The 22897-nt window shown below is 38.5% G+C and overlaps 2 protein-coding genes across 2 annotated transcripts in view; one reads left to right on the top strand and one right to left on the bottom strand.

The window, feature by feature from the left end:
• The window catches only part of DHX29 (DExH-box helicase 29), a 52137-nt gene extending 35091 nt beyond the window's left edge, over positions 1–17046 (bottom strand). The window contains 6 exon segments of the mRNA XM_047759849.1: positions 3134–3256; positions 5324–5469; positions 6161–6290; positions 7168–7281; positions 8721–8794; positions 16720–17046. Coding sequence (XP_047615805.1) covers positions 3134–3256; positions 5324–5469; positions 6161–6290; positions 7168–7281; positions 8721–8794; positions 16720–16900 — 768 coding nt within the window. The 5' untranslated portion in view covers positions 16901–17046.
• Positions 17047–17095: 49 nt separating this feature from the next.
• Positions 17096–22897, top strand: part of MTREX (Mtr4 exosome RNA helicase) — a 123821-nt gene continuing 118019 nt past the window's right edge. Inside the window, 1 exon segment of the mRNA XM_047760481.1 lies at positions 17096–17478. Within this exon segment, the coding sequence (XP_047616437.1) occupies positions 17351–17478 (128 nt within the window). The 5' untranslated portion in view covers positions 17096–17350.

The following is a 22897-nucleotide window of genomic DNA, read 5'->3' as shown; positions in this document are numbered from 1 at the left end:
ATGCATGTAGATTTGCAGGTACATAGATGTGTACTGTAGTAGTTATTAAAAAGGAAAACTGGAAATCAAATGTGGTACATCTCTACAGAGCAAACTAGTCAGCCACTGGGAAAAAAAAGTGAGGTAGCAAAAGAATGAGGGTGATCCACATGGAAAAACTTCCTTGACATATTAAATAAAATAAAGCAAAGTACAGAATTAAAATGTAGGTAAGAGCTCATTTCTGTAAAAGAAAAATTTTTATACATTTTATAAATATATGTATTTAAAGGATTGTATATGCAGTAATATAATACTCTTACCTGAAAGTTACCTTCCCATAACATCTAGCTTAGGGAAGATAGTCAGGGACATTAAAAAAAAAAAAAAAAAGTCTCTGGGAAAAATGGTTCTCTAGGAAAAAAATAAAGCTTAAGGCTTTAACTCAGCTGAGAAAAGGTAGACAGAGTTTGCAGCTAAACTCAAATTACTGTTTTTGTACTTTAGGTTAACAGCAGATGAGAAATACCAAAGAACCAGGTAGAGAAGAGGGTATGTGCAGTGCTGCTATGAAACACAACTGCTGAGACAAAGGGAAAAGAGACAACTAAGGAAACAAAACCAGCTGAATTCTGGGACCATTTTGTGGAGAAGCAAACATTGACACAGTGTAACAGGAAAGTTAGCAACTCCTCAAATTCACCCAGATCACACTTACTCTTTCAATCCTTCCTATCTATGGCACTGATATCACCATCCCTCCACACTAGATCCTTAACCCACTGAGCAAGACCAGGAGTCGTACCTGCATTCTCATGGATACTAATCAGGTTTTTTACCCACTGAGCTACAATGGGAACTGCACCTTAAACATTATTAAATTTGATGTAAAATGTCAAATTCTTATCGGTCACCTGCCTGCACGCTTTTAGCAACTCTTCACAATCAAGATGTAAAGTTGTCAAATTCATTTTTTAGGCATCAAAATCTTCTGGTCTCAGTTGAACTCACCTGTTTATTTCTATCTGCCACCAACACATTTTGTCTTGTTTATTGTTTAACACTCAAAGGCCCCTCACTCAATCCCACCTCTGTATCCTTATTCACACTATTTCACCCATTTGGACCATCTTATTCTTTGTTCCCTATGCACACTACATGCATCCTTCAGGTTCCACCCCTCTTCTTTGAAGTCTTGACTTAACACTACAATCAGAAGAGACTTCTTTCTCTGAACCTCAAAGTAAGAAATGTACCATCCTAAATTCTTTTTGTTTGTATCACTTTAATATAATCATGGTTAAAAAAAACTTACAGGATACAGAGAGTATAAAAAAGAAGTCTCCTCCCACCCTACAACTCCAGTCCTAATCACTAGTAATAGCTTTTTGTGTATCTCTCCAGATGTTTTCCTTGTATGCATAATAATGCAAATATATGTGTGTATATATTTATATATTCTTTTACGTAAAAGAGTTAATTATACTACACATGCTGTTCTGAAACTTCCTTTCTTTCTTTCCAAATCAACTTTATAAAAGTATGATTCACTTATAATAAAATGCACCCATTTTAAGTGTACAGGTGAATGTGTTTGATAAATGTGTACGTCCATGTAACAATCATCATAATCATAAAACACTGCCATCATCCTCAAAAGTTTCCCCATCATGTCTAATAGTCATGTCTTAGAGTCGATCTTCTTCGTCCATTTCTGGACTCAAGCAACCACTGATCTGCTTTCCCTCGTTAAAGATTGATTATGCAAAGATAACTTTTCTGGAATTTAATATAATGAAATTGTTCAGCATATACTCATTTGTGCTTGGCTTCTTTCATTCTTATATAATATTTTTGAGAGTTGCCTGAAGTGTTTGGTTGTTATAAATAAAGTTGCTGCTTTCCAAAAAGCCATTTTTCCAAAGTGGTTGTACAATTTCATTTTATACTCTTAAAATCGATGTTTGAGTGTTCCCGTTACTTCACATCCTCCCAACATTTGGTATTGCCACAACTACATCAACGCCAGATCTGAGCCACGTCTGTGACCTACACCACAGCTCACGGCAATGCTGGATCCTTAACCCACTGAGCAAGGCCAGGGATCAAACCCACAACCGCATTGTTCCTAGACAGATTTGTTTCTGTTGCGCCACAACGGGAACTCCAGCTTAGCCATTTTGATAGATATATAGTCATATTTCATTGCAGTTAATTTTTATTTCTTCTAAGACTAGTGATACTGAACTTATTTGTACATGTCTATTGGCCATTAACATATCTATTTTTATAAAGCATGTTTTCTTTTTAAAACTTCTTTATAAATTCCAGAGAGGTCTTTTATCAGATATTTGTATTGTATTATCTTCTTCCTATAACTTGGATTTTTCACTTAACCTTATCTTGTTATTTTTAATTTTTAAAATTTTTTTTAGGGCCGCACCTGTGGCATATGGAGGTTCTCAGGCTAGGGGTACCCACTGAACGAGGCCAGGGATCGAACCCGCAACCCCATGGTTCCTAGTCCGATTCATTTCCACGGCACCATGACAGGAACTCCACTTAACTTTATATTTTTAGTTTATCTTATGATACCTAGGTTTTCTCTGTCCAGGCAATGGGATTTCTCTATAAAGGAATGTATTTTTTTAAAATATCCAAGTAATTTAGCATACTTCTTATACATAACAATCATTTAAAAATTTTAGGTGATTATCTTTTTAAACAAGGGACAAATGTAATTAACATCTGTTGAGCAGTTATTTTGTATCATGTTTTTTCCTAAGTGTTATTTTGTTAAATCTTCATATAAACTCCTAGAGGTATTTCCTCAATTTACAAAGGAGGGAACTTAAGTCTTAAAAATGTTAAATATTTAGCTAGGAATAAGAAGCTAGAAGCCCAATAAAAAATTTCTACTCACAGGCTTGGAGTTCCCGTCGTGGCGCAGTGGAAAAGAATCCGACTAGGAACCATGAGGTTGTGGGTGGATCCCTGGCCTTGTTCAGTGAGTTATGGATCTGGCGTTGCCATGAGCTGTGGTATAGGCCAGAGGCAACAGCTCCGATTAGACCCCTAGCCTGGGAACCTCCATATGCCGTGGGTGCAGCCCTCAAAAGACAAAAAAAAAGTCGAAAAAAAAATTTCTACTCACAGGGTCAAATTTTTCTTCTTCTAAACTTTTAGAAGTCTCACTCTTTTCTTCTTCATTTTGTTGTTCAGCATATCTCAAAATCCATTCTTTCATATTTACTTCCAACTCTTTTTCTTCTTTTGGCTAGAAAGAAAAAACAAATATGTGAAAAACCAAAATCAGAAAAAGGTGTCAAAACTATCATCAAGTGTCACTGCTTTTACACTTTCTTTAGACTGAGAAACAGTAGACACATAAGCCTCAAAAATCATATTCTTCACTGTTCAGTGAAGGACAAGTGAATTGAATACATTACTTTAATAAGCCTAAATTTACATAAGCCAAAGAATTTGTAAAAGGCAAAAAAATGAAAGGAGAACTGTTAAAAACTGGTGTTATTCCTTAAAAACTGGTTTTGTGAAGATGATGCTTCTCTAAATTTTTGTTTTATTTTTAAGCTTTTTTGAGGTATGACTGATACATTAAAATTGTGCATATTTAATATACATGTTATTGTAATGACTATATTTTATATCACTCATTTTGATGAGTTTGGACATACACATATACCCATGAAACATCACTACAGTCTAAATACTAAACATATCCAACTCCTCCAAAAATTTTTGTGTTCTTTTGTGTGTGTGCTTTGGTAGGGGAAGAGAGGTAGTTGTGCTAAGAATACTTAACATGAGATCTATCCTCTTAACATATTTTAAAGTACACAACACTGTGCTGTTAGCCACAGGCACTATGTTGCAGAGCAGATCTCTAGAACTTATTCATTGTGTATAAGTGAACATTTACAACCATTAAGCAACATTTCCCCACTTACCCCTCTTCCCCTGCCTTAGCCCCTGGTAACTTCCATTCTATTCTCTGTTTCTATGAATATCACTATTTTAGAGACTTCATATAAGTGAAATCATTCAAGTATTTGTCTTTCTATGGCTGGCTTATTTAATTTAGCATAAAGGTCCTAGGTTCACCAATGTCCATAGATAGTTTACGATATGGAGAGTATCTATGAGTAATGCCCTAATGAAGTACACTTTCTGGTTTCAGTGCCTTTCTGTACTCCCCTTCCACACAGATTTTTTTTTTTTGCTTTTTAGGGCCGTACCCATGGCATATGGAGGTTTTCAGGCTAGGAGTTGAATTGGATCTATAACTGCAGGCTTGCACCACAGCCACAGCAACACATGATCTGAGCTGCATTTGTGACCTACACCACAGCTCACAGCAACATCAGATCCTTAACCCACTGAGTGAGGCCAGGGATCGAACCTGCAACTGCATAGTTCCTAGTTGGATTCATTTCTGTTGTACCACGACAGGAACTCCAACACATAGATTCTGAATAGTCCACATGACTTGCTTCAACCAATGGACGTTAGCAAGCAGGGGTTGGATAAAAATTTGTACATTGGGGCTTATCATCTTGAGATACTCGCTCTTGGAAGCCAGATGTCATGTAAGAAGTCTGACCACCCTAAATCACCACATGAGAGGAAACCTAAGCTAGTCATGTGGGCAGAGAGACCTAGCTAGTCAGCTGAGGCACTAGCCATGTGAGAAAAGAAATCATTTTAGGTGTTCTAGCCTGAGAAGACACCCCATGGAACAGAAGAACTGCCTAGCTGAGCCCAGCCCAGACTGCAAAATCCTAAGAAATAAATTGCTAGTTTAAGCCACTATGTTTTTGGGTGGTTTGTTATATAGCAATGGATAACTGAAACTGACAGTGATAGAAGAGTTTGGTAAACCCATTAGTCATGTTCAATAAGAAAAAAATGTTATTATAATCTAGTATTTATACCCTTATGAACTGTTACATGTGCTTCATTCTGATTTTATACAACTTTTTTTTTAAAAAAGCAAATTAATTTCTCATTTTTTAATTTAATTTTATTTTATTTTTGTCTTTTTGCCATTTATTGGGCCACTCTCGTGGCATATGGAGTTCCCAGGCTAGGGGTCTAATCGGAGCTGTAGCCGCCGGCTTCCACCAGAGCCGCAGCAACACAGGATCCGAGCCGTGCCTGCAACCTACACCACAGCTCACGGCAACGCCAGATCTTTAACCCACTGAGCAAGGCCAGGGATCGAACCGGCAACCTCATGGTTCCTAGTCGGATTCGTTAACCACTGTGCTACAACGGGAACTCCTGATTTTATACAACTTTAAATTTCATTTAATTCTTAAATTACCTTAATCTTACGATCTTCTTGCTGTTTTTTGGTTTTAGGCTGCAACGGAGGTGACATAGTGGCTGGTATTTGAGGAGACTGGAATTTTGGCCTATTTTTAGGTTGTTCCTCTTCAAATTCCTGACTGAATCCTTCAGGAAGTGCATCTTAAAAGAAATTGAAATGAATAAATATGTACCTCACACACAAAACATGCAAGTATTTATTAAATATACTCATAAGCTTTGCTGAGACAAAGAGAACCTAATTTTCTCCCATCTCTCATGTCCTAATAGAAATCCTATAATCAACCTCATTTGTTATCAAACCAGTGGGAACATGACCGACCCACTTCTATTTGGCTATTTATTTCACTCTCAATTTGCTAGACTCCTAAGTTTTCTTAAGAAAATCTTAACCCTTCCCATTCTTTGGTTGCCTGTCTAGCATGTGGGATTATCCTTAATCAGTGATACAAGCAATCTATACTCCAGGTTCTTGCCAAAGATTACAGTGGTAATCAAATATTATTTGTCCAAAGCCAGAAAAGCCCTAATTTCTAAACCAAAACCAGGTGTCACAACCTGACAGGTAATAGGCAAATTCTGAGAATCTCCTATATTAAGTGCACTGAAAAATGGCCATCAACAACTGAAAGCAACACACACCCACAAAATTTCTTCTTGCACAGGCTCCAACCTCTAAGAAGAATATGCTGAAGACTATAAAACAGTAGGAACACTCTAAAAATAAATAATTATAACAGTGAAAAGTATTTTCAAGTGAAAATCTTGTTATAAATATCATAAATACCAAAAAGGTTTTTATAAACTGAAAAATGTTTATGATACTGCTTACCATCTGAAAGGTTCAGACAGAGCCAATCCAAGGCAGAATGAAGATCACCTCCATGTAAGAGTGTGTTAGTCATCGCATCTTCAATGTCCTTAGTCTTGAATGAAAATGCTTGTAAAGCCATGTATAAATCCTATGAAAGGGATGTGAAAAAGTCATTCTGTCAATTTTCTCTTTCATTTTTAAGTATATCTTTCCTTCATTTTAAACCAGAAACTCTGACACAAATTTTAAGTCCAAAAATACTTTTTTTCCCCAGTTAGAAGAGTTAAACGTGCTCACTGTATTAAGAATTTGAGAACCACAGAGAAATTAAAAAAGACCAGGAGAAAACTGCTCATATTCTCACTATCTAAAGATACTGTTCGCAATGTTGTATGTCTCCTTTCATTTTTCAATGATTTTGTAAAAAAAAATTTCACTTAACATTATGACATAAGCATCTTCCCAAACTGTTCATCACTTTTAATAGTTACATAATATTCCACTGGGTGAATATATCATAATCTAATTGTACACTTACCTACTGTTGACCACTTAGGTAGGATGTTTCCTTCGTTACAAGCAGTGCATCAATGAATATTTTTATACATAAAAGCAGAACTTTTTAAGGCACTTTCTAAAGCATGATCTTTAGAGCTGGACAGGACTGGGTTCAAATCCAGACTCTGCTTATTTTGCCACTTAGTAATTAACAACCTTAGGCTATTACCTGTGTAATCTTTCCAAGCCTCAATTACTTCATTTGTAAAATGGGGCAAAATACCTTTCAGAATTGGTGTGTCAGTTGGACGCAAGTCCAACATCATTTTGGGAATGATATTTAGTTTTCATATCACCATGTTGATGTGTCCACTTGCATTTGGTGCAATACTCCTTCCCTATTCTTGCAGATGGAACTAATCTACATGAAATCACAATGGAAGTTGAAAACTTTATCTCACATATTATAGAGCTGTCTTAATGCTCCACTAAAAATAAGTAACTTTAAGAAAAAGTTTGCATAATACCTGTAATTTTTTGGCAGTAAGTCTCCCAGAAATCACTCCCTTGTCATTATTTTGCTTTTTATGCTCATTGATCACTCCAATAATTTTTTGCTCTAGTTTGTTATTAATTACCACCTGTTGAGGCCAAAAAGTCATATAGATTAGAAGCTGAATTATTAAATAACATTTAAGAACTAAACAATTAGAACCAAATCAGTTTTTAAGACCAGAATTTCAGCTAAAATCAGATAGTGACTATCATATGTTGGAATACCGTTCATTGGACTACATTCCTACTATATATTTTTTTTTTAAAAAATGGAATTCAGGAAAAAGCAACAACATGTAGCAAGAAAAAAAAATCCTTTTACAAAAGCCTCTTGAGGCCATGTCTCAAGATATTGTCCTTGAGCCACACTGAGACTACATTACAAAGACAGACTCCTAAGCCCTATCGTAAACATACTGAATCAGAATCTCTGAGGATGGAACCCAGAAATTTGCCTTAATATAAACCAGCCCAAGCACAAAGACTAAAAGAATGGATACTGCACTAAAAAGGGGGCACATCAAGTGAAAGTAAAAACTATATAAATTATAACTATTAAGTTACAAAAATTATTTTGGCTTCTGAGTTGGTTTCCTATTTTTCCTACTAGCCTTTCCCCCCCCTCTTTCTTCTTAGGGCTGCACATGCGGCATACAGAAGTTCCCAGGCTAGGGGTTGAATTGGAGTTGCAGCTACCAGCCTATACTACAGCCACAGCAAGGCAGGATCTGAGCCATGTCTGTGACCTACACTACAGCTCATGGCAATGCCAGATACTTAACCCACTAGGCAAGGCCAGGGATCGAACCCACATCCTTATGGAAACTAGTTGGGTTCGTTACTGCTGAGCCACAATGGGAACTTCACCTACCAGCCATTTTATCTTCTACTGTTTCCATATATCTAACCTAAGATTACACAAGTATCTATCCACAAAAACCAACTTCCTTTGATCATATCTTTACTGAATGCTCATTATGAGCAATGCACAAAAATATATTTCAGGAATTTAGTCTAGCACAAGAAAGATATAAAAAGACAAATTAAACCCTGCATGATAATTACTTTAAAAGATCCAAAGTGGTGATGGAACCACCAGGAAAATCCACCTGGCTAGTTATGAAGGACTTCACAGAGGTGATAAATGGAGAAAGGGGTGTAAGGAATTACAGGCAGAGAGCCCATGGACACAAGTTTGGAATCATAAAATCATATGGGATCTCGGGGTACAATAAGATGTGAACAAAAATTTTAAGGGGAGAAGAGTAGTGGAGAGGAGGCTGGCAGGGCTAAGTTAGATCTGAAAGGATGTGTACGCTATACTTAGACATTTGGAGGTTATCCAACTCTTCCTTATTTCGTATAGGAACTCAACAGATGAATATGATTTATATCTCTTCAGCACAGATGAGCAATTATTGTACTATTTACAAACATTTAAAATACCCCATCATTTGCTTACATTTAAGAATATATATTTTTAAAGGTAACATTTCTTGAAATGACTCAAAACCTTGGTACTCACTTTCAAAATAGATTTATCCATATTTGCAGGACCACCAGAATCATTTGCAGAATTAAAACTATAAATTTTCGGACCTATATATAACAGACAATAAACAGTCAAGGCAATTTAATGAATAATACCCATTACACTATTTTACTTTTCCTCCAAAGATTGCTAAATATTAAATATTTTACTTTCCACTTTACCAATAACTCCACCTAGAAGTCCGCAATACTCCCTCTAAATTTTTGAAAACATTTTACCACTTTGCCTTCTCTAGGTTAACCAGTTTCTCATAAAATGCAAATACTTGTCTATCTTTTAGATTAAATCTATCTACATATATTTAAAAATCAGATGACTTTTTGCTTGGCACTTAGCTGAAGACCTCTCAGAAGGTATTTGATACCTGGCAGAGAAGATGAATAATTTTGAAGAGAAAGTATTCCTCCTAAGGCAAAAAGGAGGTAGGCATTCTATCATCTTCTTTTGAGTATAAGGTTGTTCTATTAATTTCTAAGGCTGCTATGACACATTATCACACACTTGGTGGCTAAATAGAACAGAAATATTCTCTCACAATTCTGAAGACTAAAGGTGTCAATAGGACCATACTCTCTCTGAAGGCTCTAGACAAGAATCCTTTCTTTCCCTTTCTGGCTTCTGGTGACCCCAGGCATTGTTTGGCTTGTCTGCCATCTTCTTAAAATGAGGAGGACCTTATTTCCTATCCCTCTGTGTCCAAATCTCCCTCTCTTTCTCTGGTCCCTCATCACTGGACTTAGGGTCTTCCCTAAAACCAAGATGATTTCAGCTCAAGATGCTTACGCAAAAATCTTATTTCCAAATATGACCACCTTCTGAGGTTCCAGGTGGATATGAACATTTGGGGGTCACTACTCAACCCACTACAACTGCCAGATCTGTTCCAGTCAACAGAAATGCTATACATATTATCATCTAACAAAAGTCTAATTGGGAAAGAATAAACATTACTTTTAAACCTTTGGTCTCATGACCTCCTTACTCTCTTAAAAACTATTGAAGATATGAAATACGTGGGTTATAACTGATAGTTATAAAAGGAAAATTTAAAAAAACCCCACATGTTAACATAAATGCTTTTTATGAAAAATAACATTTTCCAAAACAGAAAAATTGTTTTCTATTTTTGCAATGTTTGGCTTCTGCATTCAATCTTCTGTAACATCACACATCATGTAGCCATTGTATACTAGTGAGAAAATGAGCATGAAGATGGCAAATAACATTTTAGAATTATCATAAATACAGTTTGCTCTCATTAAGCCTCTGCTAGACACAGGTCTCAAGAATTTACTAGCATCCCCTGAACATACCCACTGCTATATAAAAATAAGAATTTTTTTTTCACTTTGAGACACCTGAATATTAAGAGTTGCTTATTATGATTTTATAGGTCAAGGACTTACATTGTGCTGTTCATTTTAAGACGCTAGTTAAAATAATGAGGTATTAGAAAATTCTGATATATTATGGTTTAGTTTCCTCATCTTTTAGTCTTAGACTTTACCTAAATCCTAGTAACCCTGATCATAAACCTATGTCAATGATCATAAAGGAGAGTATGTATCAGTAATCTTTAACCATTTATGGGGGTCTTAATAGCTCTAGTAAATTCATTCACAAGTTTAGCATACTAATTAGTTTTAGAAGTCCCTAAACCCACCGAGGAGCCCCAGTTATAACCCTTTTTGAAAACGTATACTGTTTAATATTTCATTACTCAGGAAAATATTGAGAAACAGTTCAAATTTGATGCGTTACTGACAGAAGTAAGACTAAAAATTTCTTTATTAACCTTTTTTTGGTTTTATTTTTTAAATTACTTAATTGAAGATTGCAGTCTGCTCTCACTTCTCTTACAATCACTCCACCTAAGACATCCAACCATATCATATACTTCCTTGGGGTCAGCTCATACTGCAAACTTTCCAGAGCGTAAATAAAAGGAGTTCTGGGAGTTCCTGTCATGGCTCAGTGGTTAACGAACCCGACTAGGAACCATGAAGTTGCGGGTTCAATCCCTGGCCTTGCTCAGTGGGTTAAGGATCCGCTGTGAGCTGTGGTGTAGGTCGCAGACATGGCTCGGATCCCACGTTGCTGTGGCTCTGGCATAGGCTGGTGGCTGCAGCTCCATTTAGACCCCTAGCCTGGGAACCTCCATATGCTGCGGGAACGGCCCTAAAAAAGGCAAAAGACAATAAATAAATAAATAAATAAATAAATAAATAAATAAATAAATAAAATAAATAAATAAATAAATAAATAAATAAAATAAAAGGAGATCCGAATCTCCAGAATATGAGGAGGGAAATGAACAAAATACTGCTGCATATTTCTGGGTGTCAATCAGGGCCTCTAAAAATGGTGCATTTTCATTTTAATCAATACTCTGAGGAACTGAAGCAATAATAAGATCTGCCACAGAGGTATCGCCAATTCAATCAAGTAAACCAGTAAGGCCCTTTCATTTTCAAATTCTTCCTAAAACGTGTTCATATAAGATTATTAGTCAGTGTGAATGAAAACTCTAGGATATGAAATGCATTTTAAAACAATTTGATGGAAATCTTTCTAAACTGTATTTACACTTCCTGCCATAATATATATTACAATAAGAAACATTTTCATGATGTATTACTTATTATGAATATCACTGTGCTGAAAGGCTTGCAGAAGCTACTCAATTCCCTTACACTGCTCTAATTTTCTATTTGGTGATTCTTTGGTCTCCTCTCCTGTCAGCTGCCAGCTTTCAGAATGTCAAGCTACTAGCCCTCTCGACCCCCAGATTCTAATCGGTTACCTAGGGAAAAGTGAAGGTATGAGAAGAAAACAGATGTTAAAACTTGTAGATAAGTAACCCTACTTTCTTTTCCTTTTGGGGGGGGCTGCTCCTGCAGCACATGTAAGTTCCCAGACTAGGGGTTGAATCAGAGCTTCAGTTGCTGGCCTACACCACAGCCAGATCATATCCGAGCCTCATCTGCAACCTACACCACATCTCGTGGCAACACTGGATCCTTAGCCAGCTGAGCAGGGCCAGGATCCTCATGGATACTAGCTGGGTTCGCTACCACTGAGTCACAATGGGAACTCTCAAGCAACCCTATTTTCAAACACAATTCTAAGTCAAGAGGCCACTGAATAAAGATGATTTCCATTCTTTTGCCAAGTAATATGCACAAGATTTATGACGGCTATTTTCTTGCTGCCTAGAGATCTTTGTTAAGTTTTGTTTTTTTTGTTTCAGATGGAGACAGTTATTAAAAATTCGACTTGAAATAAGGAAGTTATATGCAGTATGTGTATCTCCAAGGCAAAAGCATTAAGGATTTCAAATTTACAATGACCGTTTATGGAACAATACAACACATATAAATGGCTCTCAAAAGTATTTATTTAAGTTGAAGCATAGAAAAACTAAGTGATTTCCTCAAGATGACTCAGCTAACAAAGAAAAGCATCGGCCAGAATGAATTTCTTATTGCCCATTAGTCTTTCTTTTAGAACATATTCCTTTATACTGTATTGCATTTTACATCATATAGTGATTGCAATGACACACAATCACTGAGACATTCACTTTGAAGGGTTGGTGTTGGTAACGGGAGCACTAGGCATGCTGGCTCCCTTCTGATCCATTGTATACATCTGCAAGGAGATCCAAAGTAGTCAAAGAATTCAATCAGGGATATATAAGACTCAGTCCTTGCCTTCACAGAGCTCACATTCTGGTGGAGTAATTAAACAACTAATTATCCAAATAAGCTATGAAGGGGAAGAACAGGTTATTTGGAGAATAGATGAGAGTGAGCGGATATAATCTAAGCAGTCGGTGCCTGTGAGGAATCCTAGCTAAGGTCTCTCCCCAATTTAATACCAACACGAACCCCACCCCAACTCTTTCCACCCACATAGATTTCTTGTCTTCCTGCTATACCAACTTTGTTCCCATCTTAGGGCCTTTGTTCTTGTTCTCTAAGACTCAAACATTTGTCCTGAAGACCTAATAGCTGGTTGCTTCAAATCATCTCAGCAGGTGCCCTCACCTCTGTTCTAAACCAAACCACACAATTTATTCTTTACAGGGAGTTCTCTGGTGGCCTAGTGGTTAAGGAGTCAGCATTGTTGCTGCGGTGGCTCAGGTTGCTGCTGTGGCTCAAGTTCGATCCCTGGCCCAGGAACTTCTGTGTGCACAGACAAATAAATAAAAATATCCTTTACCAAGAAACTGTTTTCTGACATTCATGGCACTTTTTCTGTTTTATTTTGGGAGCCCTAAAATAATATATATATATTATTTAGAAACATATAAAACATATATGTACATAAAATATTTATACATACATATAAAATGGCTTTTTTGAGCTTATTCATGACACCAGTCCCCTAGTCTTATTTCCTAAGTCTCAACTAAGTTTAAGGATTTTCACACAAACACAGCCTTTGGTGTGTAAGCACCCTTTGCCACATCCAATAATGTAACCTGAAAGCAGTGATCTCAGTCTGTTTTATTCTTGAGGCATCCCTAGTGCCTAAAATCTTGCCTGGCATATAGTTGCTCTTCAAGAATTATTTGATGAACAAAGGAAATGAAAAAACAGGAGTGGAAGAATACCCAAAATTGTGTCAAAAAGCCATTTTGTGGTGCTAGTCATTTTCTACCTCTAAATGAGAGTCCAGTTGAGAAATTATGCTACGTACAACCCTTCAAATTGGGAGTTCCCATCATGGCTCAGTGGTTAACGAATCCGACTAGGAACCATGAGGTTGCAGGTTTGATCCCTGGCCTCGCTCAGTGGGTTAAGGATCCAGTGTTGCCATGAGCTGTGGTGTAGGTCGCAGACGAAGCTTGGATGACGTGTTGCTGTGGCTGTGGTATAGGCCAGTGGCTACAGCTCCGACTGGACCCCGAGCCTGGGAACCTCCATATGCTGCAGGTGGGGCCCCAGAAAAAAAAAAAGACAAAAGACAACCCTTCAAATTGTTTGAAAAGACAGAGGGATAGAAGTAGAGTAAAACAATTACATTTACATTAGGGAAAATAGAGTTCAGAGGTGATTTTTGTGTGTGTATTTTTTCCATTTTTTCCTTAAAAATAGGTCTATTATATGTAATATAAAAATAACCAAACAGGAAAAAGAAAGCAAAATTATGCAGAAATCTTGTTGCAACATTTTATGTATACTGTTATATATATTGATTTATGGTTACAAAAAAATTCCCCACAAATTTGGTAGATAACCTCTCATTTTCTCTTTCTTGATTTCTTGGTTTTAATAATTCCTCTGAATTTTTCTTGTCACTGACCCAAGAAATTTTTTGAATGACCCTATTCATAGCCTTTGAGTAGATACTGAGGGATATGTACTCATGAAACTGTTCCTACCTCCTAAAATTTGTAGGATAGGTAAAATGTATAATTCATCACATAGGCAAGATCTGATATCAAATACCATTGCCACAGGCAAGATCTAAATATCAAAAAGAATAATCAAACAACAATGATGCATGAGCTATGTATCCATAGGAACAATTCAAACAGTTGAGAGCTGGGGTGATTATTATAGAATTCTGGTAGATAATCTTGGGGATGGATGGTAATGCCAGTAAAAGAAAATGGTCAAGAATAAGCATGAGAAAGCAGAAAGCCAAAAGCTGCATTGGGATCAGTGAAACATACCAGATTTGCTATAGCTAAATATAGGAACTGTAAAAAGACTAGAAAGGGGGGTCTGAGATACTAGCTCAATGCTTTGTACTTTATCACAAAGTCAGTGAGGATGATGTAGAAAAGACTGGGAAGTGATATGATCAAAGAAGTGTTTTTTTTTAATTTAACAATTTCTTATAATTTTACAATGATCTTTAATTTTTCCATTATAGCTGGCTTACAGTGTTCTGTCAATTTTCTACTGTATAGCAAGGTGACCCAGTCACACATACATGTATACATTCTTTTTTCTCCATCATAAGTGACTAGAAATAGTTCCCAGTGCTAAACAGTAGGATCTCATTGCTTATCCATTTCAAAGGCAACAGTTTGCATCTATTAACCCCAAATTCCCAGTCCATCCCACTCCCTCTCCCAAAAGAAGTGGTTTTGAAAGATCAATCTGACATCTTATGTGGGACAGACTGGAGGAGGAAAAAAGAGCACAGCTAGCTCTTTAGAAGGCTGTGTTGGTACTCCAGAAATTCATGAGTGTCTTGACTGAAGTGTGAGCAGTATAAATCAAAAGTGAAAACGGTATACATGTAAGATATGCAAAGACTGCACAGAGCTTGACAACACATTGGATGTGAAAAGAAAGAAAGGCACAAAAATAACTATTGACATGGGATAAAGAGGAATATGTAAAAAGAGAAAGAAGTCAGAGGAGAAGCTACTGGGGGTGGGGGTAGGGGTGGGGGCGGGCTGGTAAGTGTAGTTTAGCATTAGCCATGTTAAATTTGAGATGCTTGCAAAATAGTGTCAAAGTCCAAATAAATGTAGAAATGGCTGACTTGAGCTTGGAATAGAGACCAGGATTGGACATGTTGCTTGAGGAGTCATTTACAAAGGAAAAGACAGAAGAAGTAATGGAAGTAGATAAACTCTCATAGAAGGTCTGTAAAGAGGAAAGCATACTGTCACAGAATGACACTTTGGTAATGGTCACTTTTGGGGGCTGGGGGAATGGGAAACCAAAGAATACAATAAATGGCTATGAGAAAGTTCAAAGAATTCAGAGGAATATCAGGAAAGACAAAGGAAGTCAGAAAGAGGCTGACTCACAGAATAAAAATGCCACAGAATACACAAGAAATTTTTTGTATCTGTAATTGCAGGCATAACTTTGTAGTTAAAAAGTTACAGTAAATTGCAGAGCACAGATTATTATCCACCTTCTAGGTGAAAGTTTGCTACCTGCCTACTTCAGTCTCATCTTCTCCTTAGACAATGCTTACATTCTGAGATCTCAAAGGCCAATGCTCTTTTCTGACTCAAGATCTCTGCACACCGTTTTCCTTACCTCTGCCGGGAATACTATTTCCCCCCTTTATAGAGTTTACACCTATTCACCCTTTGGATCTTGGCTTAACAGTCACTTTCTCAGAGACCGTGAATGATCCCTCCTCCTCCTCAGTAAAAACTGGGTTACCCTGTTAAATTCTCTTACTTAGCTTTTCTTTGTGGCACTTATCATAGAACGATGTCTGTGCGATTACTTCAGGTCTGTGTCCGCCATTAGACGGGCAAGCTCCGGGAGAGATTGCCTATTTTGCTCATCCCATCCCTAACATCGTGCCAGATACAAAGTAGGTTTTAAATAAATATTTGTTGGCTAAACATTTCAATAAGAACTAAGACAAGCTAAGCAGAACAAAATAGTGTATAACTGTTTATCTTTGAAATCAGCTGTAATAGTGGCCTGCTGATCTGCATCCAGAACCGGCAATCTCCAAGTTGAGTTATCAAATCAAATGGCACAATAAGCAAAAATGCAATGCTGTGGTAAAGATCGCTGATAATTTTACAACAGGTTATATCCATATTCGGTGTGCAAGTGCTGCAATTCTTATTAAGTGGTGATTTTTACATAGCACGTGGAAACACTACATCGTGGCTGAAAAGAGGTTGAGGAGGAGGTAAATAAATGGGTCTGGCTCCAGGAGGTTAATAACTCCAGACAGTATTCTCTGCATGCGAGTCGCTAGTTTAGATGATGGCTCAAGACTGATCGCTGATGAAACGGGAGCTAATGCAATTTTTACTTAGTTCACAGAATTAGAAAAAGTGGAGGTTAGGTTGGGGGGCGCTACCGTCGGAACTCTGGAGGCCCTAACAGCTTACACTGATCTAAAACAAGGCTGCCCGATACGGAGCCAGTAACTTTGGCTGCGGAAGACAGAAATTTTGAGACCAAGGGTTCGCCCAGGTGCGAAGGCTTCTCCCTAGGGCCAGATCCTGGCGCCCGACCGCTCATACCTTGCTTTACTCGGGGCTCCCTGCTGCTGGCAGCAGCAGCGGGGGGCTGTCTGGCCACAGGCTTCTTGTTTTGGGCCTCCACCGCAGCTCCGGCCTCGGCGGATTTGGCTCTGGAAGCAGACACGGCGGCCCGGACCGCCGCGGCACCCGGAGCCTTGTGTTTCTTGTTCTTGCCGCCCATGTTGCAGCAGTGGCAGAATCACAGCTCCGGTCTGATCCCGATACCACTCCCCGCACCGCCTCCAAGGGTTGTTCACATTCCCCCAGTCCCACGCCGCCACCTTGCGTCCTCCATCCGGGCTCCTCCGGCCGGAACGACCGCTGCTTCTCAATTGGCCCGATTCCCCAAGGTCCCGCCTCCTCTCCACCCCTTTAGGGATCAGCTGCGGGCCGAACCGCCGCCGCGCTGCCACTTCAGCTTCGGAGATGCGCGTCCGTTAGTGGTTGGAAAGGAAAAGAAAGGTCCAAACAGGGAAAAAAGGTCCAAAAGGGAAAAAAGAAGCCTTGAGGGCTGTGCGACTCAACTAATTTTGTCTCCTACGGGCCCCTGTTGCGGCTTCCCTTGGCGTCACTGTCGGCGCGGTTGCGGGGCATCGTGGGTAAGAGCGAGATTTGGTCTCAACTCCGAAAGATGGCGGACGCTTTCGGGGATGAGCTCTTCAGCGTGTTTGAGGACGACTCGACCACTGCGCCCGGAACCAAAAAAGACAAGGAGAAGGGGAAATGGAAGGGGCCACCAGGGTCTGCAGAAAAGGCTGGGTAAGGAAGATGTCCGAGATGTCTTTTTTTCCCTCTCAGCGCTGAGGGAAGAAAATCGGACTCTCTTGAAGACCACGAGAAAGTGGGTGTACGTTAGCAGCGTCGGGAAGTGAAGGGGGTTGAGAGAAATGTTGGAAGTGGGGGAGGAAAGTTGGTTTTGGAAGGCGCGGGTTTTGGCCTTCCCGGGCGGCCGCAGACAGCGTTCCGCTGCATTTCCTTTACCCCCGCGTCTGGCGTGACTACCTACACCTGTCTGTGCTGTGGGGTCGTGAGGAGAGGTAAGCTGTAAGCTGTTCCTTAGCTTCTGTACTCCTAGCACCGGCACAGTACTGGGCCCAGAGCCTTTAATATCCGAGAAACGAATTGAGTAAAGGGGTAGGGAGTTTCGATAATGTGACTTGGATTGACTTGGAGCGGAAGGGGCAAATAGCAACAGAAGAGAGAGATTAGTAATGTTTTTGCTCATCATGAGATGATAGGGCCAACCACTAGGAGTTTTGTGAGGATTAAATGCGATATGTTTAAAGCGCCTAACGGTGCTTTTAGCACATGGTAGATTCTCAAATGCTGGCTTTCTTGGATTTTATTAAGAAAAATATTAAAATTTACTGGTCCTTGAAGCTTGAATTAAAGTAAGGTAACTCATTAATAATGAATAAAGCTTACTCTTGATCTTGAGGGAGATTCCTAAGAGATGCTACATTAGACATGATTTTGCTCTTAGGGAATTTTTAGTCGAGGTAAGGAGGTAGAACAGATACATACCTTACAGTTAGTAGGAGCTTGAACTACAATGAGGTGTACATGTAGTTAAGTGCAATAAAACTTAAGGAAAGAGGAGTTCCCGTCGTGGCTCAGTGGTTAACGAATCCGACTAGAAACCATGAGGTTTGCGGGTTCGACCCACCCCCCGGTGGGTTAAGGATCCGGCGTTTGCGGTGAGCTGTGGTGTAGGTTGCAGACGCAGCTTGGATCCCGCGTTGCTGTGGCTGTAGGCCGGTGGCTACAGCTCCAATTCAACCCCTAGCCTGGGAACCTCCATATGCCGCGGCAGCGGCCCAAGAAATGGCACCAAAAAAAAAAAAAAAAAAAAATCCACAACTTCAGGAAAGAGATACCTATTTGTGATGTCCAGAGACCCTTCTATACAAGATACTATTCTGGGTTTGAGGAAATGATTCTTTATTGATTACGATTTTTTTTTTTAGTTGCACAAATTGGGCTAAAAGGAGTGTTTGCTTAGGGTGAAAATAAATCGGTTTTAGGTTATGAAGAGCCTTGAGTAGCAAGCAGATGAGTTTTGATTTCTTCCTTTCTTCCTTTCTTTCTTTCTTTTCTTTCTTTCTTTCTCTCTCTCCTCTCTCTCTCTCTCTCTCGCTCTCTCTCTCCCCTCTCCCTCTCCCTCTCCCTCTCCCCTCTCCCTCTCCCTCCCTCTCTCCCTCTCTCCCTCTCTCCCTCTCTCCCCTCTCCCTCCCTCTCCCTCCCTCCCTCTCTGTCTTTTGTCTTTTTAGGGCCACACCAGCGGCATATGGAGGTTCCCAGGCTAGGGCACAAATCAGAGCTACAGCTGCCGGCCTATGCCAGAGCCACAGTAATGCCAGATCCGAGCCGCGTCTGCGACCTACGCCACAGCTCACGCAACACCGGATCCTTAACCCACTTAGCAAGGCCAGGGATTAAACCTACAACTCATGCTTCCTAGTCGGGTTCGTTTCTGCTGCGCCAAGGTGGGAACTCCTTGATTTCTTTTTTTTTTGTCATTTCTCAGGCCACTTCCGCGGCATATGAAGGTTCCCAGGCTAGGGGTCCAATTGGAGCTGTAGCCACCGGCTGAAGCCCACAGCCACAGCAACTCGGGATCCGAGCCGCGTCTGCAACCTACACCACAGCTTACGGCAACGCCGGATCCTTAACCCACTGAGCAAGGCCAGGGAGCGAACCTGCAACCTCATGGTTACTAGTCGGATTCGTTAACCACTGAACCACGACGGGAACTCCTTGATTTCATTTTTAAAACCCAAGTGAACATGTGTTTTTTTCCTAACTTGGAGGCTGGAAAGAGTGATAGTTTAGGAAAATTAACTTGGTAATGCTTGTCAGTGTATTGAAAGAGGAAAGACACTGATAGTAAATTAGGAAGTATTTCAGTTATCTAATTACAAGATTGTAAGAACCTCATCTCAGGAGGTGGCAGAAAGAAGGAAAGACATAAAATGTGAAGGAAAAAATTGCTAGGCCTTATTAAGGAGAATAATAGAAAGGTGGTCAAAAGAGATTTTGAATTTAGATGTCAAGGAAAAGAAAAATAGGGAAATTTAGAAGAGATTTTGATTTGGAAATTAATTTGACCTGAGACAAAGTGAAATGATAGTAGTATGTCAATGTTGGGAGTGTCCCTTGGGCAATTTTAATCTAGGTTTGGAGCAATACTGGCACTGAAGGTATATATTTGGATGTTATTTTGAATTAGTACTACTTGAAGTGGAGGTTCCTGTGGGAAAGTATAATTTTCTCACACATAACATAGAGATTAGAGAAAGAGCAGAACAGTCAGGAGTGGGAAATGTCAAGTAAGAATGGAACAAAGAAGAAAAATAGTCTTTCTCTGTCATTGAATTAGAGGGTATAGCAGTTTTGGAGAACTTAGGGAAAATGAGAAAGGACAGATTATTTTTTTTTCTGAATAGGAATAATTAATGATTGCTGTAGATTGATGGGCAACTATGATGTTATAAAGTAATTTCCCACTGTGGCAGGTACACTGCTTTAAATTTGCTAGGATAAAGTTCACTTTGCAGTGTCTTAGGGTAAGCTGATTCCACAACCTTCCAAATTTTATTAGGAAACGTGAATGTTAGAGAAGGGAAACATAAGAAAATATAGAACATGAGTAATTTGAGGGACTTGGTTTACTATAAAGACTTCTAGCTAGGCCTAGACTTCTAGGTATTTTTAGGGAAAAATCCAATTTGCCTGATTCCAACTGCCATAGTACCATAATTATTTGTATTAATGATCACTGTGTATGGCAAAATTTCCATTCAATTTGTATAACACAAGAGGGCAAATCATGGGACTTCAGAGGATCTTGTCCTGTGAATTTAATATTCTAGACCAGGAGATCCCATGATGGCTTAGCAGGTTAAGAACCTGACTAGTATCCATGAAGTTGTGGGTTCGATCCCTGGCCTCATGCGGTGGGTTAAGGATCTGGCATTGCTGCAAGTTGCAGCATAGCTCTGATCTGGCTTTGCTGTGGCATAGACTGGCAGGTGCAGCTTGGACACAACCCCTAGCTTGGGAACTTCCATATGCCGCAGGTGTGTCCCTAAAAAGACAAAAGACAAAACAAAACGAAAAAAAACAAAACACTGTATGCCAACTGATGCTTTAAAAAAAAAAACAAAACCTTGTAATATGAGAATTATCTAAGAGAATAATATGAAGAACTCCATGTTCAAATAGTTCAGCTTCAGTATATCAGGTCATGGTCAGGCTGCGCACCCCACTTTTTTTTTCCTATAAATCAAGTGCCGCTAATCATGTTACTTCTCCCTAAATATTTCAGTTTGAATTTCTTTTGGATAATGATTTTCTTTTCCAACATAGCTGTCATACCATTGTTATATCCAACAAAATTGACAGTAAATCTTTAATGTCATTGAATAGTCAATCCAGAGAGAGATTTTCCCAGTTGTCTCTAAGGTATTTTTTTTGTAAATGGTTTATTTGAATCAGGATCCAGACAAAGTCCATATACTGTTTGTTGTATCCCTTAAATTTTTTATTTTACAGCAGTCTCCTTATTTTTTCCTTATGCCACTAATTTCTTTTAGAGGGATGGGTGAGAGGGGGAACCAGTGCATTTGTCCATATAGTTTCCCATATTCTGAATTTGCTTTCTTATCCTGTTGTTTAACTAGCTTCTCTGCCCTCAAGTATTTATTGTAAATTGTTCTTTTATGTAGAGCTGTACTATCCAATGTATATTAATTAGTACCCCCCTCCTTTTATGTGAGGGAGATAGGTTTTAAGAACACCAGTGGATCCCTGAAACTGCAAATACTAAACAAACCCTGTATGTAGTATGTTTCTTCCTATGCATACATATATACTTAGGATAAAACATAACTTATAAATTGTTAGGCACAATAAATTAAAATAACTAATATAAAAATTATAACAATGTATAAGTTGGCAACTTTCAGTTTTTCACTTAAAGTAAGCATTTTACAGCTTCTGTTTTGCATATCCAAATTGCCAGCAGCACTACTCTTGCACTTTGGAGTCATTATGAGGTAAAATAAGGGCTACTTGAACATAACCACTGTTGTACCACACCAGTGACCTGAGAACTTAGGCAGCCACTATGTGACTAATGTAACTAATTATAATTGATGTTTTATGAAACATACACTGTATTTTATCTTGATGTACTGAAATGATAATATTTTGTGTGTTTTGGGCTAAATGAAATATATTAAAATTGGTTTCTTTTTAAACTGTTTTATAATGGTTACTAGAAATTTAAAGTTATATAGGCATCTGGCATGCATATATCTTGGACAGGGCTGATGGTTAGATTCAGATTCAATTGTTTAGATAAGAATACAGTTGAATACAGTATTAAGGAATACTAGAGCTCTTCTGAAGGAAAGTATTCTCCCATGAATTTAGGTTTTAAAGTTCTCAAAGGTGTAGGAACTATATTTCTTTGCTTTATAGTTGTCACCAACTCCCAGTAGGTTTTACTTATAGTGGTTTGGTTGATGCTTACTAATTCAGACATAGAATAATAAAATGTTAGAACTGGAGGGATCACAGTTTATTATACGCATGTCTTCTTTTACTGATATTATCCCTTGTCCCTGTTAAGCCCAAGGATATTGATGGCTTGTCCAAAGGAGATTCATGTAAGTAATATGGGACAAGTATGAATACCTGTTAAACTAAATTGAGAGTGAGAGGATTTTCAGATTTCAGGTTTTGCTAAATTGCAAAGAATAAACTTCATTATGAAAGGTTATTCAAGCATATAGATTAATACTACTATTTGTTACTCTTTAAAAAAACTTTTCTATTGAAGTAAAACATAAAGAAAAGGAAATGTCTGAAAGTCATGGGATGAATTTTCATAAAGTGAACACACTAATGAATGTAACCCCCATCGGGAGAAAAAATAGAATATTACAGAAATCCTTCTTTTTCCCCCAGAAAACTAAGTTGATAACCACTTTAATTTTTTTTTTCCTGTTTGTAAATGTAATGTAAGTGGACTCATACAGAATATATTCTTTTGCGTCTGGTTTTGACTCAACCATTGAAAAATCCCCAGTGGAATTGCTGGATCATATGGTAAATATTTGTATAATTCATGTCTGTAACTCTAGCGGTACTTCTCAAAGTCTGATTGAGTTCT

The sequence above is a fragment of the Phacochoerus africanus genome, chromosome 1 (genome assembly GCF_016906955.1).
Source record: "Phacochoerus africanus isolate WHEZ1 chromosome 1, ROS_Pafr_v1, whole genome shotgun sequence".
NCBI classification, from domain to species: Eukaryota; Metazoa; Chordata; class Mammalia; order Artiodactyla; family Suidae; genus Phacochoerus; species Phacochoerus africanus.
Note: the sequence above shows the minus strand (reverse complement) of the source record. Positions and strands in the feature narration are given on the sequence as shown.